The sequence below is a fragment of the Dermacentor silvarum genome, chromosome 4, assembly GCF_013339745.2.
Source record: "Dermacentor silvarum isolate Dsil-2018 chromosome 4, BIME_Dsil_1.4, whole genome shotgun sequence".
NCBI classification, from domain to species: Eukaryota; Metazoa; Arthropoda; class Arachnida; order Ixodida; family Ixodidae; genus Dermacentor; species Dermacentor silvarum.
The window spans coordinates 119060639-119081108 of record NC_051157.2 but is presented as its reverse complement, the minus strand read 5'-3'; the positions used below and the strand labels follow the sequence as shown (position 1 = coordinate 119081108).

The following is a 20470-nucleotide window of genomic DNA, read 5'->3' as shown; positions in this document are numbered from 1 at the left end:
GCACACTCGGCAGCTGAGCCACGCCGTATCCTGCATTCAAGAGGAGTGGCTTTTCTGCTTGACACGAATGCGTCGGCGGGCAAGATGGCCACCTATATATGCGCAACTGTGCTCCCGTGGGGAGCACATACAGTAACTCTAGAAGGGAGAAGTTAGCTACTCCCTCTAGCAGACACCGACAGATTTACTGCACTGCCCGTGAGGAAACAATAACGGTGCCTAAATGGCCTAGAGGATTTCAGGGTTATTCTTGGGAATTTCAAGGTCATTTTGGGAAGTTTCAACATGCGGGAATGCTATTAACGTTACTGTTTCCACGTCTTCTCACATATGTATGACACAGGCACACGTTTATTTCAATTATGCTCAGTAAAGTTTGTCATATGACTAGTGATTCGGACTGTGGGTATGAATGCATGCGTGAATATTGCGGCTTTGCGTATGGAATTAGTCTTCCTTGTAAGTCGCTGTGAACTCCTGCTGCTATCATTTACACATGTTTTACTGACACATATGCGACGAGTAATATCTTGCGCCGGCTCAAGACAAAAATGACAGCATCGTCTCAACATTCATGCACAAAAGAAAATGAAGATGCTGCAGCTGCGTATGCCGTTTCAACGAAAGGTCACCATCCTTACTCCCCCTACCCTTTCCCCATTCCTCTCCCCCCCATACAGTTGTAAATAGCCCGATCTTCATTGCTCAAAACGGTTTCAAGGAACCGAAATCATATTTAGTGACTTTTGTTGTGTAGCCACATCAGTATTCGAAAAGGCATTGATTAAAGGCGCTCTATTGTGAGAGGAAAAACAGCATTTAGAATGTATTTATTCTCCATCCTGTAACTGCTACAGTCGGTTACTAAGCGTTCCCAATTACCGCCAATCTTGTATAAACGAGCACTAGGCCTCTATCACAAAGGGCAACTGTGTACGCTGAAACGGTTCCTAATAACAGGAGTTGCCTCGTTGTGACCCATAACTCATAAGTGATAGTGGTTGGCCAATGCTAATTAACCCTTAAGAAGGAGAAGGGAATGCGGGCCCCTGATCTGCTAGCGTGAAGCCACACACCTTCCGTTATACTGCACGTATTTAAGCAAGAGAGCTCGGGATGGGGGTTGGGCAGGCAACGGCATTATAGCCACGAATGCCGGAGCTCGCAAATGTTCATCCTTGCAAGGCCAGTGTTGCGTCAGCAAAAGGCATGCATGCACGCCCCCTACAGGAGGAGTAAGAGCACGCCCCGAGTTGAGCAGGGGGGAAGGGGGCTTTCTCCAAGGCCGGGGATCCCATTAATTGCGTCACGCGTTCGAGACTGCGCGGTGCAGCCGTGGCAAATGCACGTGCTCCGTACGAGGCACTCATCCCCATTTGCAAGCGTCGCTGTTCTTTATTCGAGCCGCGCTTCACCGCTGAGACGGAATTTTGATGTTACAATTTCTCGAAGAAGCCAGCGCGCATACGTGGGCCCACCCGCCTTTGCCTTGTGCGTGGCTGCGCAATTCTTGATTCGGAGGAAGCGGGATGCCGGAATTCACTTAATGTATGCGCGCCGGTTGCGATGGGCGTCGACTTGATCCGTTCGTATCGGAGAATCGAATGGCGCCGAGCGCGATAGAAAAAGACCTCTGCTTGCATACGGTGGCTTCGTGCAAGCGGTCGTTGTGTCTTAAGCCGTTTAGAAAAGCTGTGTGCTAAATATTTAGCCCTATCGACATCTTTTAACATAGCTTTATCATCGTCGTCATCGTCGTCATCATGATCATCATCTTCCTATTTTAACACGAAAGTGTTTTATTCCGGGGTCCACCAAGACTTCACTGACGTATTTCCGTCACGGAAATACGTCATAGAACATAATACAAAGAAAGAAACCAGAAGAAAAAGTTCCACAAACATGCAAAATTTGGGAATCGAACCCACGACCTCTCGGTCCGCGACGATAGATCGCCGAGCGTTTAACCCATTGCGCCACAAACGCATTCGCAGAGAGCTACACAGACGCGCCTTATATATCTAACACTCCTCCGTGTACCCGCGCTCTTGCTCGGGGCGGTGCCGCCGCCTACGAGCAGAAAAGAGAAGTACTGCATTATGACACTAAAGCCCGGGATACATGGAGCGAACTTTCTCGACGAACTTCACGCGTCAAGTAACGACGCGGCGACACGACGCAGGATGTTTGCTGTGTTGCAATACATGCGGCGAACGCCGCCGCGCGTTGGCCGCCGTGTTGGCGGCGGTCCCGGCCGCCCGCTTCGAACTGAATTTGGCGTTGTCCTTGTAGAATTCACTTAGTTGGAAGCAAATGACTGCGTAAACGGCTTTCGCTTAGTCTCAGGCCGCTTCGACGACAGAGTATTATGGATAACCTTGAGTAGTTTTCGAGATCGCTTCTCGTTTCGAACGCGTCTAAGCCTAGCGAAAGAAATATCCGATGCCAACGTCATCTATCGGGGAAGTCGGGAGATAGGCATGACGACAGCATGTGGCCTCTGAGATCAGAAGATTTCTGTTGAAGGTTGTTGTAGAGAGCTTGCACTGCTTGTCTGTTTCCTCGCAGATCAGCGGATATGGGATGTACAAATACAACGCGATTCCTGAGAGATCATACTAGGAACTACTCAATCGGTGCAGAGACATGCAGACACGGCAACACCAACGCGATTGCAGACGACGCGAAAAGGCGCGCGCGCGCGAAACACCAGCATGCATTGCGACCGGAACTAGTGCCTCCTGATTGGCTGTCGTCCACCGCTGCGCGCTAGACGCTTCCGGCGGCGGCGTTCGCCCGACGAAAATGTTTGGACAGGCAGATCGGCTGCGGACGGCAAATTTCTTGACGCCGGCCGTCGGACGTTCGCCGCCCGACGAAGTTCTTCGCTCGGACGCCGGTTATTCGCTCCATGTATTCCGGCCTTAACGCGCACCGACAGTGAACGCTTCGGTGGTCTCAGCACTACGACGCCTCGATGCCAGCATTCGAAGGGACGCTGGCATCAAGAAGCACTACCAACGCCACCTAGGTGGCGTTCACCGTACTCAGCACAGCGGAGCGTGGCCTCCGCAATTAGCTCTGAAAATGTTTCTGAAGTTGATCGCGGAGGCTGCAATTACGACGCGCTGTACGCGCTGATTTGACTCGGTGACGATTCAGTTACGTGCTTTGTCTTGCGCGTTGTATTAGTGTGTCAGTTACGTGCTTCGTCTTTCGCGTTGTGCTAGCGTGTGCAGCGTAGTGCAGCTTCCATATGCACGACGGTTGCTCATGGTCATCGACGTTGGTAGTCGTGATGGAGGAGACGTGCCACCAGGCGTCAGCGTGGGTGCATCAACGCCTAAGGGCGCTTTAGCCACAAAACACCAATAGACATTATATATCAATGTGCAATAAACATTACACTACTTCTGTGAAGACACGTTTCACTTTCGTGTTCTATACCGATTCCTATATAAGAGGGATCAACCACATTTTTTATGTCCCCTGCAGGACACAGGCCTCTCCCAGCGACCTCAATTACCCTGTATTGCGCTAGCTGATTTGAAGTTGCGCCTGCAAATTTTCTATTTAAATCAACCCACCTAATTTTCTGTAAATTCTGTAAATTCGTTGTTACACCGGATATCTGCCCTACACATTACATGGCCTCCCAGCTTCATTTTTTTACAGAGAAGCTGTTAAGGGCTCACTCTTCGATGGTCGCGTCCGGATGTAGAAAAAACTGTCAGCCCTTCCACTGCGGTGGAGATGGAAGACTAGCGAAGCGGTACTATGGTGATAATTATGTATTTCCTATTGTGAATATTAAGATGTGATGGTGTAATTGGTTGTTTAAAGTATTAAAGAATGAGAAATATATATGATCCGGTGGTTTTCATTCATTTAGTGACCATAGCTACCGTGGCCTTATGGCGCTACGGTACACCGCCATAGGGTATACGGCAAAGGTTGGCACGTTCTTTATAAGCACGTCACCAAGGCCGCGCGCGTTCGGTGCGAACGCGGGCAAAACGCCGCCGCCGTCGACAATAGTTCTGCTCGTTGTTTGTGTGACCGCACACAACCGGCTGTCAAAATGCTGCCGCGAGCAAGCGTGCAAGCAACAGCGGGCGAAGGATCATGCGGTCTATCGCTTCAACGGAAACTGAGTGGCGAAAGCTCAGCGCGTACAAAGGTAGGAGTCATGCTGCAGATCGTTTTCAAGTTACGGTGCGCGCGACCGCCCGGCGCCGCGCAAACTACAAGTTGCTCGCAGAGCAGAAGCCGCAACCCCTCTCTCCCGCGCTGCCTTCCCGCTGTCCCCCTTTCGCGTGGGAGTCACCAGTTCCCCTTCGCTCGTTGCGTTTTTCCTCCGAACAAACGGCACGCGGCCGGGCCATGGCGAGTTGTAAGGGCAACTGATAATAGCGCGAGCGCGATGTCTACGTGACGGAACGGCTAAACGCCGTTGTCGACACGGGCGAGGCGGGCGAGAGCCCAGAGAGAGTCCGCGACACAGGCGGCAGAGGCCGGCAGGGCTGCGCGCATGCGCCGCCGTGGGAGAGCGGGCGCGCACACGCACAGTCTAGGGTTCCTCGATGCCCTCATCGTCCACTGCTCCCCTTCCATTGAGAACTCGCGTCTGCTCTCCGCCGTGCGTTGGTTCGCCATGAAAGCGCGCGTTGCTCGCCCTCGCGCGCTTTCAGTCGCACATACAGCATACGGCCAATGAGAGTTTTTATTGCGATAGCAACTATATTTACACTCCAAGCGGATTTCTGCCGTCGCCGTCGCCGTCGCCGTGAGGTTCCGTATGACGTCCAACGGCGATGAAATCGTCGCCGCGCGCCGTATGCTGTATGTGCGAGGGAGAGCACGCGAGGGACGCGTGCTTTCACGAGGAGCGAACGCACGACGGAGAGCAAACGCGCGTTCTGCGCCGTGCTCCATGAAGGGCTGCAGAATTAAGCGTCTCTTTCCTGCTTTACAATCACCATATATAGAGAGCAAACCCGACTTCTACCGTCACGCGAAAGGCCGTAGGGGGACGGGAGGGAGGGAAGGGAGGCTACGTTTAGCTGCGGCGCCAAATGCCTATATATATATAAAAAATGTCACAGTTTCGCCCTAAGGGCGAAGCAATGAATGCGATAGCAACACAGCAATGTCATACGAAGTAAGGTGAGCGGCTTTGGTAGCAATATGAATTGTAGTAAACCCGAGCTGATTAAGTAAGCAGGTGTGCTACGGCGTAAGTAGACCGACATGAAGAGAGACTCGATGACCACGAGAAGGCGCTTGTGAAACGGTGGCGTTGATGAGAAGCGCTTCCTGTGGGCAGCGCGTGCTAAGGGACACACCTGTAGCGCTGCACTGCCGACCCGGGCAGCATTGCATGTGTAGCGTGCGTTGGAAAATGTGGCCCGACTATTACTAACTGATTGAACAAGCGTGGTGTGAGCGCGCACAAACATGAATAGATCACACTGAATGACTGCAGACAACGACTGTCAAAACGCTGGCAGCAAGCGCATACGCCGCAGCAGCGGGCGAAGGTAAGTGCGGTCTATCGCTTCAACGGAAACTGAGCGGCGAATGCACGGCGCATAAAGGTCAGAGCCGTGTGGAAATAAGCGACGGTGCGAGCGAGCGACGAGCGCGGTAGTTGGCAGAGTAGAAGTGCGCCCCCCCCCCGCACCCTCCGGCGCTGGCTTCCCGCTTCCTTGCTTGCGCGTGGGAGATTGAGTGCGTTCGCTCTCGCGCGTCCCCGCACGCTTCCGCTCGGATTTCTGCCGTCGCCGTCGTCGTCGCCGTCGCCGTGAGGTTCCGTATGACGTCCAACGGCGATGAAATCGTCGCCGCGCGCCGTATGCTGTATGTGCGAGGGAAAGCACGCGAGGGACGCGTGCTTTCACGAGGAGCGAACGCACGACGGAGAGCAAACGCGCGTTCTGCGCCGTGCTCCATGAAGGGCTGCAGAATTAAGCGTCTCTTTCCTGCTTTACAGTCACCATATATAGAGAGCAAACCCGACTTCTACCGTCACGCGAAAGGCCGTAGGGGGACGGGAGGGAGGGAAGGGAGGCGACGTTTAGCTGCGGCACCAAATGCCTATATATATAAAAAAATGTGGTTGATCCCTCTTATATAGGAATCGGTATAGAACACGAAAGTGAAACGTGTCTTCACAGAAGTAGTGTAATGTTTATTGCACATTGATATATAATGTCTATTGGTGTTTTGTGGCTAAAGCGCCCTAGGCGTTGATGCACCCACGCTGACGCCTGGTGGCACGTCTCCTCCATCACGACTACCAACGTCGATGACCATGAGCAACCGTCGTGCATATGGAAGCTGCACTACGCTGCACACGCTAGCACAACGCGAAAGACGAAGCACGTAACTGACACACTAATACAACGCGCAAGACAAAGCACGTAACTGAATCGTCACCGAGTCAAATCAGCGCGTACAGCGCGTCGTAATTGCAGCCTCCGCGATCAACTTCAGAAACATTTTCAGAGCTAATTGCGGAGGCCACGCTCCGCTGTGCTGAGTACGGTGAACGCCACCTAGGTGGCGTTGGTAGTGCTTCTTGATGCCAGCGTCCCTTCGAATGCTGGCATCGAGGCGTCGTAGTGCTGAGACCACCGAAGCGTTCACTGTCGGTGCGCGTTAAGGCCGGAATACATGGAGCGAATAACCGGCGTCCGAGCGAAGAACTTCGTCGGGCGGCGAACGTCCGACGGCCGGCGTCAAGAAATTTGCCGTCCGCAGCCGATCTGCCTGTCCAAACATTTTCGTCGGGCGAACGCCGCCGCCGGAAGCGTCTAGCGCGCAGCGGTGGACGACAGCCAATCAGGAGGCACTAGTTCCGGTCGCAATGCATGCTGGTGTTTCGCGCGCGCGCGCCTTTTCGCGTCGTCTGCAATCGCGTTGGTGTTGCCGTGTCTGCATGTCTCTGCACCGATTGAGTAGTTCCTAGTATGATCTCTCAGGAATCGCGTTGTATTTGTACATCCCATATCCGCTGATCTGCGAGGAAACAGACAAGCAGTGCAAGCTCTCTACAACAACCTTCAACAGAAATCTTCTGATCTCAGAGGCCACATGCTGTCGTCATGCCTATCTCCCGACTTCCCCGATAGATGACGTTGGCATCGGATATTTCTTTCGCTAGGCTTAGACGCGTTCGAAACGAGAAGCGATCTCGAAAACTACTCAAGGTTATCCATAATACTCTGTCGTCGAAGCGGCCTGAGACTAAGCGAAAGCCGTTTACGCAGTCATTTGCTTCCAACTAAGTGAATTCTACAAGGACAACGCCAAATTCAGTTCGAAGCGGGCGGCCGGGACCGCCGCCAACACGGCGGCCAACGCGCGGCGGCGTTCGCCGCATGTATTGCAACACAGCAAACATCCTGCGTCGTGTCGCCGCGTCGTTACTTGACGCGTGAAGTTCGTCGAGAAAGTTCGCTCCATGTATCCCGGGCTTTAGTGTCATAATGCAGTACTTCTCTTTTCTGCTCGTAGGCGGCGGCACCGCCCCGAGCAAGAGCGCGGGTACACGGAGGAGTGTTAGATATATAAGGCGCGTCTGTGTAGCTCTCTGCGAATGCGTTTGTGGCGCAATGGGTTAAACGCTCGGCGATCTATCGTCGCGGACCGAGAGGTCGTGGGTTCGATTCCCAAATTTTGCATGTTTGTGGAACTTTTTCTTCTGGTTTCTTTCTTTGTATTATGTTCTATGACGTATTTCCGTGACGGAAATACGTCAGTGAAGTCTTGGTGGACCCCGGAATAAAACACTTTCGTGTTAAAATGTTGCGAGGCGAGAAGGTGGTAAAGACTTCCGACGCTGCTCGACGAGTTTTCCGTTCTAATCTCGTCGAAAACCTCCGAGCCGCCCCCAGAAGCACCGGCACAGTCACCAATGCCACGCGCGTTCGGTGCGAACGCGGGCAAAACGCCGGCGGCGTCGACAACAGTTAGGCGCGTTGCTGGTGCTGCTGCATGTCCAAGTTTATACACCTGATAAAACTACTATCCTTACTCCGTATTGCTCTCTACTAATTTGCTATCGCAATTGATGCTTCGCCTTTCGGGTGAAGTGCGACATTTTTTTCTACATCCGGACGCGATCATCAAAGAGTGAGCCCTTAACAGCTTCGCTGTAAAAAAGTCTCATTGGCCGTATGCTGTATGCGCGAGTGAAAGCGTGCGAGGGCGAGGGACGCGTGCTTTCACGCCGTGCTCGAGTCGCGTTTGCGGAGAGCAAACGCCACTTCCCAGTGGAAGGGGAGCGGTGGGCGAGGAGGGCATAATAGCCTGAATACTTCCTCTATAGCATGTAGTGAATAGCATTGGAGAGATTGTGTCACTTTGCTTGACCCCTTTCTTGACAATTAATGTTTTTCTTTTCTTGTGGAGAAGCAAGTTTATTATAATGAAAAGCACCAAAGCAAGCGTTACAACCAACTGGAAATTTGTGAATTTTTGGGTGAGATTTATTGTATCCACAAATTTGTTCTCCAAGCGTGAACTAGGAACACTGGTTCATCTATAGGAGTGCACATCAAATGTTTCACATCTAGTGCACGTGGAAACACCCTGTCAGTTCAGAGGCTCGCATGACTGCATTATCACTCTACAATGAGGAGAGAATCCATGGCCATATATACTGCTGCCTGAAAGAACTCGGACGGCCATCTTTTAGAGCTTTATTTTTCGAACGCCCACTGGTCAAACATTAACCAATATTCAAGAACCGGCCCTATAATTGTTCTAAGAAGTATTAAAAATATACCCTACAGCATTGCTTTGGCTAGTTCCTTAAAATTATCAGGTATTACAAATCTAGACGCAGCGACGCCACTGGTAATGATAAACCGCATCGCTTGCGATTAAGGGCTCGCACGTAAATCATGCGCAGAGTGATATGAACTTTTCGGTATTTTTCCAGTCACCGGTACACAACAAACTTACTTTTCATCCCTACTTATCCTCTTTAAATGAACCTGCTTGCACGTGATTGTTACAAAACTACTTTGCGACAGAAATACGTCCTGCTCTGTCGAGGGGATCTAACCTGGACCAGTATAAAGTAAGGGTTAGTTTCGATCGATTCCATTCCTTTTTTATTATCCACCGTACGACCCGCGCAAGGCCATAAGCGACACTCGCAAACAACACGCAGCGATAAATGTGAGCAATGAACACCCGTTACCAAAGGGGCTTCTAAGAGATGGGCAGGTCTTGCTCCACCGTCTCCGCTCGCGCTTCGCCTTTACACCGGACATGATCGAACGATGGAGGTGCTTCGCCAGTAAGAAAAGAAACAAACAACAGCTACAAATGGCAACGACAATCGACTCGCAGGCCACCGCGTCCTCAGATGAAGAAGAACAGCCCAACTGACGACGAGTCAAATACTCAAAAAAGGTTCAGACTGCCCAATCCCGTGCCGCCCGACGGCCCGACACCTAATTTGGGACTGTCCGGCACACGAAGCACTGCGAGCCAAACATGTCGAGGCAGCCACGATCATGGACTACGAGAGCTGGATCCGACCAGTGGCCCACAATCGACGACCCGTGCACGACTTCCTCTTGGCGTTCGGGAGAGGACGCCGGTCGCCACAGCGAACAGACGCGACTCCACATCGCTCCGTCCATTTCGCCCTATTTATGCCGCAAATCTACAGAATTTCCGCCGAAGTTTGTTTGCAGAGACTCCCTTACATCTGGAGACCAAGTGGATCAAGTCTGAAGCCAGCTGGGCTGCCCCAATAATTTCTTCGGCACGTTTCACCAGAACCGCCTGGGTTAACCCTGACGAAGAACAGGGAACGCTGCGACGCTCTTGCGTGCGCGGCCCCGACGCGCGCCGCGTCGATACAGCATGCCTCCTAAACTCGTCACAGACGCCGACGGCTGGACCTCCAAGGCCCCGCGCACGCCCAAGGGTAAGCCCAACCCCGAGAATTTCCTGACTCTTATCTTGCGGCCACCAGCAGGATTTAACTTAGCGGTCGTCCGTCCACAAGATCTGCACGCTAGTCTGGCTCTATCGGCAGGCCTCACGAATTCTGAAGCAAGCTCGACCACCCTCAGAATACGCAACGAGAAGAACTTGGGCGTGATAGAATGTGCCGATGTAGCCGCAGCCAGGAAGTTGCAAAACGCTGAATCATTCACCTACGACAATCAAACGTACCCTTCGAGGATCTATGCCATGCCGCCACCTGACTCATGCAAGGGAATTGTACGCAATATCGAACCCAACACATCATCGGTGGATCTAATGGAAGGACTTCGAGCTCCCAACTACGAAATACTTAGTGCACGCATGATGGGTGCCACCGCAACGGCCCTTGTCACGTTTCGAGGCACGTACATCCCATATGAAGTTATCTACAGAGGGGGCATCCTCCGCTGCGTTCCACACCAACCCCGAGCTCAATTTTGCACCGCCTGCTTAGCTATCGGCCACAGACTGGATGTCTGCCCCAACAGCAATGTTAACCGTTGCAAGATTTGTGGGCACACAACGACCGACTCGAACAGCGCACACCACTGCAAACCTGGCTGTCCCAACTGCGGAAAGGACCATGCGGCAGATGATCCAGATTGCGAGACCCGTAAGGCAGCAGACCAAGCGGTGCGCCGGGCAGCCTACCTCAAGCGACTAAGACATAGACAACATGCCAACCCAGAGATCCATGTTCAAGGTGAAACACCACCTGCACCTACCCACAAAGTCGTCATTGTTCGAGAGGAAAGCCAGAGCCCAGAACGGAACAGGAACCGCCACAGGAGCCGCCACAGGAGCCCCAGTAGCAGCCGCAGTAGAAGCCGCAGCAGAACCGGCCCCACTGTCCAGGGACCCATAGTGCGCAACACCTCTATAGCCTCTGTGAAGGCCCTCTCTGGGAGCCCCAGTACAACAAGGGAAGCTAAGGTGAGTCAGCCACTCGATACCCCTCCTTCCCAAGGCCTCTCTTCAACCCGTACTGTTAAATCACTCACAAAGCAAGCAACACTCGACTATCGACGCGCTCTCATGAAAACGAAAGTCGCACCGCCACACCCTAATACACAAGGGGCACGAGCTTTATCCAACACAGCGGACACGCCATCAGACAGCATGGACACAACAAACATAGACAACCCGACAAATTCTACTGCTGAAACTGCACTGCCTGCACAAGAGGTTGATGTAGATACACAATCGCCGGAACCAAAACGAGCACGATGCCAAGCTACAACGAGTCAGACACTCGAACAGCGCCTTGAACAGTTCGACGCCATGATAGATGCTAAGATTACAGCAGCCTTAGAAGAGTTCATGACGCGCCTTATGCCAAAGATCGAATCCCTCATCGACACCATTATAACCAGGAAGTTAGATGCTCTACTCATGCCGCAGTTAGAAATCGCACTCCAGCCAATAACAGCACAACTGGACGTGTGCAGCAGCAAACTGAAACGCTACGACGAAGCAGAACTTACTAGGTCGCGTAGGCAAACAAGCACTGCGCGCACCACTCCATACCCCTCACCGAATGCAATCCAAAATGAGTGATAGCACCATGGCCGATGATCTCACTGTGTGGCAATGGAACTGCAGGGGCTTCTCTAAGAAGCGAGGCTTGCTCACGCAGTACATTGCCGCACAGGATCGTCGCCCAGACGTTTTACTCATTCAGGAAGCAAACCACACACCGAACTTATCAGGCTACAGAACTTTCTGCACCCACAAAGAAAGTGCGCCAATCGCTATCATGGTTCGTAAAGACCTCACGGCAGCACATGTTCATGACACACCGCAAAGCCTAACCATTAGGATATATCCCACACAAACAAATAAGCCAAGTAGCTCTCATCACCTGTACATAACAAATGTGTACAGTTCACCAAAACAGAAAGCAGATTTTCTCGCGGAAGTAACACATATGCGCCCTGCAAGACATTTCACACATTTAATTGCTGGAGATTTTAACGCGGCCCATACGTCTTGGGGGTACTCAAAAAATACCCAAAAAGGCACCTATGTCAACCGGATCATACAACAGGAAAACTTCACGGTGCTAAACGATGTCGACTCACCCACGCGACACGGAAACTCTGTCGAGCGTGACACCACCCCAGACCTAACACTACTTAAAGGCCCCATAAATGCATCGTGGATCAATACACACGACACGCTTTCCAGTGACCATACCCTGATAAAATAATACTGCACACAGGATGTTATAAACGAAGAACACGCAAGCGCCGCTTAACAGACTGGACTAGCTTTAGAAAAGAACAATTGGGAGATATAACGGAGCATACACTACAGTCATGGAGCGAGTCTCTGAAGAAGCGCGTGAAAGCACATACCACAGAAATTAGTGAAACAGAACACACACCCAACATAGATACGCATCTTCTTCACATGTGGGAAGCGAGACAGGGCCTGATAAAAAGATGGAAAAGAAACAAAACGAATACGAAACTCCGAAGGCGCATAGGGCTACTAAACGAAGAGATTGCCTGCGTATTCAGACCATCTCACCCTCGAAAGCTGGCATACTACATGTGACAATCTGAGCAATACACTACACCTGGGGTCGGCCTGGCACCTTATAAGGGCTCTTTTAGACCCAGCACAGACCAAAACCGAAACAACAAGCTCACTCCGCAAGCTGCTTGACGGCTACCAAACACCGGAGGATCTATTCCAAGAACTACATGATAAGCACATAGCCACAGCATGTAAACCTCAGTATGCCGATTACACAGGCCCAGAGCCCACGAACCCTAACCTTAGTGGCGAAATTACACTTGAGGAGCTCAAGCAAGCGATAGCCGAGACAAAATCCAATAAAACTCCCGGACCCGATCAAATCACAACATCGCAGCTTCGAAATCTCACCAATGACGACTATGAATTCCTCCTTCAACAAATGAACAAAGCATGGAATACAGGTCAGCTCCCACAGGAATGGAAGACGGCTAGGATAGTGTTCATACCGAAACCGGGAAAACCCCTAGCGGTTGAAAATCTCAGACCAATTTCTCTCACCTCTTGTGTGGGGAAACTATTAGAGCGTATAATACTCAATAGGCTCCGTACACATCTAGATAGAACGGCATATTTGCCACACTCCCTTATAGGATACCGGCAGCACATATCTACACAGGACGTGTTGCTCCAACTACAGGAAGATATCACCCGAGAACCCAGCATGGCCCAACTAAGAGCCATCCTTGCAATAGACCTTAGAAAGGCTTTCGATTATGTGACACACGACAGCATGCTACAGGAACTTGCAGGTACTGCATGTGGCGTAAAACTATACAATTACATCCGTAGCTTTCTGAAGGAACGCACCTTCACGATTAGCGTAGGTAGCATGACGTCAAAGGCTTACCCGCACCCTCAGAAAGGCATACCGCAGGGATCAGTCATATCCCCCACGTTGTTCAACCTTGCCATGTGTAGAATACACAGGGCGCTACAACAAGTTCCAGACATCAAATACACAATTTATGCCGATGACATCACGATCTGGATAAAAAGAGGATCCCCAGGTTTTATACAAGACACCCTTCAAGAGGCTTTCAACAACGTTCAGGCTGCGGCGGCACAAATTGGACTTGGATGCGCTCCCGAAAAATCAGGACTTCTCCTAGTGCACAACCCCAGGTGGAAACCCCCATGCATCACAATTATGTGTGAGAACACACCCATACCTCAGCCCAAATGTCTAAGGATTTTAGGCCTCCATGTACAGAAAGACGGTGGCCCCGCCGCTACAATACAACACTTGCTTAGACAAGGAGAGCAAGTTCTTCACATGATGCGAAGGGTATCTAATAGAAACCGGGGACTAAAAGAAGCAGACATGCTACGCCTTCGCGACGCGTTACTGATATCCAGACTTCGATACCATTTGCCTTACACCAATCTTCGCAAACAAGATACGGCACGCATCGATGCGTTAATTCGCAAGGCTACCAAGCTAGCATTGGGACTCCCCGTCAGCACGAGCACACAACTACTTAACGACACGGGTTGTCACAATACCATCACCGAAATAGTCACCATTCACAAACGGAGACAAGAACTCCGACTGCAACAAACTGCGCAGGGCAGACACATACTTGACAGTGTGGGCTTTCAACCATCACCCACACCCATACCAGCCACACTGTCACTTCCACCGCAAACTAGGTCACTGCTCAAGATCGCGCCACTCCCCAGACACATGCACCCCGTGATTAATAAGGCTAGGCGGACACAGCGAGTAGCATACTTCAAAAGATACATAGGACGCAACCCACACGGCACATATTACTATACAGATGCTAGTGTTCAAGACAAAGGCACTTCTATAGCGGTGGTAGATCACACACTTCGGACGATACACAGTGAATTAATTCCAAACACTGATACGACCACAGCAGAACTACAAGCGGTAGTAGCAGCGATACAACATCTCCCAGTAACACTCATCACTACACCCATCATATTTACTGATTCAATGTCAGCATGTAGAAAACTCATACATGACGACTTACCTAAACATATCACACAACAGTTACAAGAATGTCTCCATCGGCAGGTAGAGATTGTCTGGATTCCTGGTCATGAGGGGATGTTGGGGAATGAACGAGCTAACCTGCTTGCCTGCGATATGATACTCCAGGCTCCCAACATCCCCCGGCCAAATCTATTAATCTCACCAACGCCTCCACCACAATTGCAACCATTTAGGGACGAGCGTAGGATATACCCTAAGCTACACCAAGACATTACAAGGACACAGGGCACACTCATCAGACAAGCCCAGACGAACACCCTGCTCACTCCAGCACGGAAACACCTCCTGCAAGGCATAATTACTGAAGACCTCCCTCGCTGTAGCCACTGTGGTGCCTATCCCCCAACACATCACATATCCTATGGCAATGCCATCCAAAACTACCCCCCCCTACCCAAACCTTCATCCCTCCCACCTACCCCTTCCTCCGAGTGGCTGACCGCCGCAACCACCCTTCACGACCAACGATTCCTTGCGGACTTCATCGGCCTAGCGCTGAAGCACGCCGCAAGTGACGCCCTGGACTGAGGGCGTCGATGCTTTTTTTTTTTTTTTTTTAATCTCAGAATAAAGTGATTTCTCTCTCTCTCTATTTGACGTCGATCAAAGAAAACGTCTTCCTGAGTGAGGGGGGGGGGGGTTGAGAGTAACCTGTTACGCACGGTACGCTTGCGTGTCAACACTCACGTGAGGGGACTATAGGATTGTCTTGGGAGTAGGACTGATTACTAGATTTTCTTCGCAATCGGCCCACATTTTTGACTTCACAACCTCCGAATCGGCTCAAATGGCAGACTGAACTTACCGACGGGAACGTCCCACATTTTTAGACTGATCTACCTTCGGGATCGGCCCTTATTTTAGACTGCGCTGTCTCCTGGATTAGTCTATGAAAGAGTCTAGAAACAATCCATTTCGGGATAGTGTTCTCAACTTGAAAAATCTCACCTTGAATGTCAGCCTTCATGATGCCTCGGAAAGCTCCTTGGTAGTCATGACCACGAACGGCGAGGTCCTTGTATATGTCTTCGGCGTCCAGCTCGTACGTTATGCCCTCGGTAGAGGCCACCGGCAACTCCGTGTCGATCGGCGAGGCTCCACCTTGACCGCGCGAATGCAGCCACTTGCGGCCAGCGTGCCGTCTTCCATCACCTCGAACTCGCCAGAGGAGTGCACGATGGTGATGAGTCGCACAGTGCCTGGTTCACGGGAGATTCTCTTTAAGGCATTCAACGAAGCGCACTGTCGCTTTAATACGTATATTAGAGTGCCGTGTAAACCAATGAATATTTAATGCTCACAGGATCACCCAATCGACACATTCGATTACTCTGATCTTTGTGCTACGTGAAAGTAGATACCCAATAATTATAGAAAGAATGCTTGAATGTTTTGCAGCATCCTAATTGAATTACTATTGATACAATGCAAAGCATAGTCAACTCCTCTGACATCTGCGTAATGCGAAGCATTGCGTTTATGTCACTATGTAGGTGATGTTTGTTGTTGTGATATCCAGTGAATAAAGTGGGGCATCCAAAAGACTCATTAAAGAGCGCCCGTACCCTGTGGGACAGACCCAGCGACAGATACGGATTGGCCCCCGCAGTACATCGGCCCACATTTTTTCAACGGTGCTGGATCGGCCCATGAAAACGTGCGGACGCCGACTAGATTCCGGGAAGAGAAACCTGTTTTGAACTCGATAAGAATGCTACGCATTAGAAACTATGCGGATTAACATCTCCAAACTTCCCAGTCGGTTATGACGGAGTAGTCGAGAGTTACACACTTATTGTGACAACTTGGGCTTCTTAACGTGCAGCTAAAGCGTGGCACGCCGGGAATCCAAGTCGTCATTGTGCTTAACAGCGCAACACCACAGCCACTGAGTAACCGCGGCAGGTGAATAATGTACTATATTTTGTTTGCAGGTATGGTGGATACGTCATGAAGTCTTGGTACACTGGCTCATCCGTTCCTACCAAACGCACGAGAAGAAACGCACGCAGCATTCTTTATTTTATTTTCATGAGCAACGTCGTCCCACTTAGCCAACTATAATACTACTATCATGATCGTGATCAAGTGCATGAAGCCAGCTCTGTTAATTTCCCGACCGACTTTGGTGTGAAATTGAAATACCTGATAACTGTTTCCGAGCAATCATACTTTGCAAGGTGATTATTTTATGTGTAAATGCGCGGGTGAAACACTTTCTACAACTTTGAATGTATGTGCCAGCACTCATCCAAATGGGATACTTAACATGAATATTAGGCAGAGTCGGATCGCTTGAATTACACTCTTGTAATGCCAGAGATGCCAGTATTACCGAAACTGCAGGCATCGTACCACAGGAAATGCGCAACAACGACAGACAGTGGTGACGTCACCTTAAAATTAACGCTCAGTTCATCGTGCCGTCACGAATTTTGGCACCGTTTTGGCATTTGGTAACCGTTCTTAATAAAGAAATAATTACTATTTGGAAGGGTCAAGAGATTCAATTTAGGAAGCTCCAAGTTCTTTTCGACACAAAACGAAAACAGCCTATATGCGCACAATTACTACAACGTTTAGGACGTCGCACTGAGGGCTGTGACACTGAGATGTAGGCACAAAGTGCCAAAAGGAAGCTTTAGTTTCCATGTCAACTGCTAGTATTGCACTAATGTCAGCCGTATAAATAAGACTTTGAGATGTGTAAGGATAATTTCTTATTACAAGTTAATTATTCTATAAATTTTCGTTCATATAACGCAGACATCATCAGTACAATATTAACGCACTGGTCGCGCAAACACAGCAGTACAATTTTTACTGCGAAGCTCTTAACGCAGCTATAATTTAGGTTTTCTGGTCAAAAAACTAGATCACTCACAAAGTTTCTATGTTCACGGAATGTGAGGAATGTTTGGGGCAATACGCAAGCAAACTTTCAAGTTTTGAAGCACGTAATGGGTTAAATGAAATGGCTAAACCCTCGTTTTCAGCCTGCTTCTTAAAGAGATGTGTTATATTAAACGCTTACAAGTTTCCCAGTTTTGCAGAAGGGTGGCTTGCTGGGCTAGTTGGTTCATTGCAACTTATGTAACAGCGCGAAAAATAACAAAGAAGGGACGACGATAGAGACAGATAGAAAAGAGCGCTGACTTTTAACTTTTATTCTACCGACGATGCTAGGCAAATGTACACACAAGAATCGTCAGCAGGAAAGGAAAAACAAGAAAGAAATAAGGAAAGAAACCAGTCAGCATTAATCGCACAAGGTGATATCAACATGGACCCAATCACCAACCAATGTTTTCCAGTTTCCCTGCGAAGACAAAGAATTGCACATAATTATATTTCATAAAATAGTGGCTACTTGAAGGTGATTTGGACCGAAGCTTTGAAGCGTGTAGGTTAACTATGAAGTCTTTGTAAGCAATGCCTTAATAATTTGTTCAAAAGTGTGATACGGCTGTTATCTGCCGTGCTTCACAATGTTCACAGATAACTCTGCGCTGCTCCAATGTACGTATGTTTGGTGGAATGGGTGTGATAATGTGCAATGTGTAACGAAACTTTAACGTTTACATCCTTATCAGAAACGGTGCGAGAGATCGCTTACTTCATTTTCTTTCGTCTTTTTTATCTGTTTGATAAGATTAGTGTTTTTATGTGTATGACGATGTTTGTAGTAAGTTTCCCCGGTGTCCTCCGTCGATTAACAAACGAGACACCTCGAGACAGCGTTGTTTGGCGCTGCGTAGAATCGAAACCGCATCATATATGTTCAGACAATCTCGCCTGAACATATACTCGCACACGTGCTAAGCGCGGACTTCTTGGCGGCACCACCAGGTGGCGTAGTTTGTCAAGAGGGAAGCGCGCGAGAGAAATCCTGCTGCATGCTCGTCTCATACATAACACGTCTTTGAGGCGCAATACGCCGTGTCACTACATTGCTTCAAGGTTAATCGCATTAACGTCGACATTATTAGTGAAATGAGTTACTACTACTACTACTACTACTGCTACTGCTACTGTTAACTGCTAATGGCTGCTACTAATATTAATATTATTTTGCTATGTTCGTTTATCCAACTATTTTTACATATCCATAAAGTATAACTTACACATCGTTCAACCTTTCACATCCTTTCTTTGTCTTCATTGTCTTTCATTTCGGATGATTGCGCGCGCCTCAATTCTGTCATGCTAAAGTATATCGTGAAAAAACTTAATTTCTCTCACGCGCTATGCACTATGACTACTTCCCCTACTAACACAGCTATACGTTCCTTGTATAATTTCAGTAATCCCGCTGGAATGTTCGTGGTACACAACGGTGTATATATGTGCGCCTCATTTGCTCGCTCCATACCCGTCTCAGGCAGGACGATGTTCCTGTGAACCGTGATGTTCTCTAAGATGACGGGCAGCTCCTCCATATATTGACCCCGACGTTTACTCAGAGACTTCCACGCAAGCACCAGGTGACCACCGACCGGAATATCGCCTTGCCGGCCAACCGATGCCCAGCCAGGTAAGCGTTCGCCTCGTTTTTGCCGATGTCAATGTTTGTAATATCGTCCTTTCCCTGCGCATGAAGATAACGTGGTTACCTAGCGATGATCATCCTACTGCAAGTTTGATGTTCCAAATAACAATGTTGCAACCATCTGAAGCAAACATACTCCGCGGAAAGCATACGGAAGTTAACTGACAATTTTATTTGAAGTTTAATAAGAATGAGGTAAACGTAAATGATAGTGCACGAAAACAACTTGCCGAGGTGGGAGCCGAACCCACGCCACCATACGGGTGGCGCAACCACTATGCGTACGTGGTGTGCCGCTTTTTGCACTGCAGTATATCACGTCGGCCACCTTTCCCACCTACTTTCTTGAGTATTTGCGTATATGTACAAAATGAGCTCGGTGGAATGTCAGCCAGCGCTATTCACAGCCACGGAAGCCGTATTATGGGTCATATAACGTAAAACTATCCCAATCTGTTTTTATTTCAATCCACTGATGTCACATTTACGTAACCGCCTACGCAAGCACCAGGCGGTGATTCGCAGTGTTGTTTGAACAGGTGAATGAAGGCTCTCCTCGTTTATAGGAGGCCAATTTGTTTGCTTTCAATGCGAATAGCGTTCCCTTATTGACAGGTTTTTCTTATGTGATTGACTAACAGAGGCGATGAGCATGCATAAGTGGAGAGGGCTTCCGTAGGGCTAAGGTAGCGCAACGAAAGTAGATAACCTGATGAGCAGGCTGGTGCCGGTGTTTACGATTGGCGCGCTTCTTCTTGCTTAGCTCCGGGGTCTGGTAGAAAATCACGGCGGCGTGCAACGGAAGGGTACAAATGCAAATAAAAATGGATTCCTCAGCGAAGAGAATTTGCCCATCAATGTCGTGTACGTGCCGAAAGGGCACGATAGCGTTACATAGCAACGGAAATTTTTTTATTACACCTAAATAAGTCCATTCCTCCCGAGCGCCGAGTAGCCAGTGCCAGACTGATCGGGGGGCAGCCACCTTCTATTCTTTTCCGAAAGGAGCAGTCTCCGGCTATCCAGAAAAAAAATGATTTTGTTTTGCATATTAATGCATGTTTACTGCGTACACTTCACTTTGACGCGGTGCGTTTTCCCGGTTTTTCGACGTCCGCGTGATAGGCAGGAGAAGTGGGCACAACCGAAACACTTTTCACCAGTTACCAGGGCTGATGGAGGAAGAGATATAAAAAAACTTTATTTAAAGAGCAGACGTGACGCTTGTCCCCAGGTGGTGGCATAGAATGGTAAAATCGGAAATAATCCCTTTTCTTTTTGAATGGACTCATCCTGCATAACTAGTGTGTACATGTCATATCAGTGAGGAGCTTTCACTTTCAAGG

General features: G+C 49.5%; 1 protein-coding gene across 1 annotated transcript in view; it reads left to right on the top strand.

The window, feature by feature from the left end:
• Positions 1-9885: 9885 nt before the first annotated feature.
• Positions 9886-20470, top strand: part of LOC119448863 (disintegrin and metalloproteinase domain-containing protein 10) — a 45900-nt gene continuing 35315 nt past the window's right edge. The window contains exons 1-2 of the mRNA XM_037712074.2: positions 9886-10944; positions 19039-19109. Of these exons, the coding sequence (XP_037568002.1) occupies positions 9886-10944; positions 19039-19109 (1130 nt within the window). The remainder of the gene's footprint in view (positions 10945-19038; positions 19110-20470) is intronic.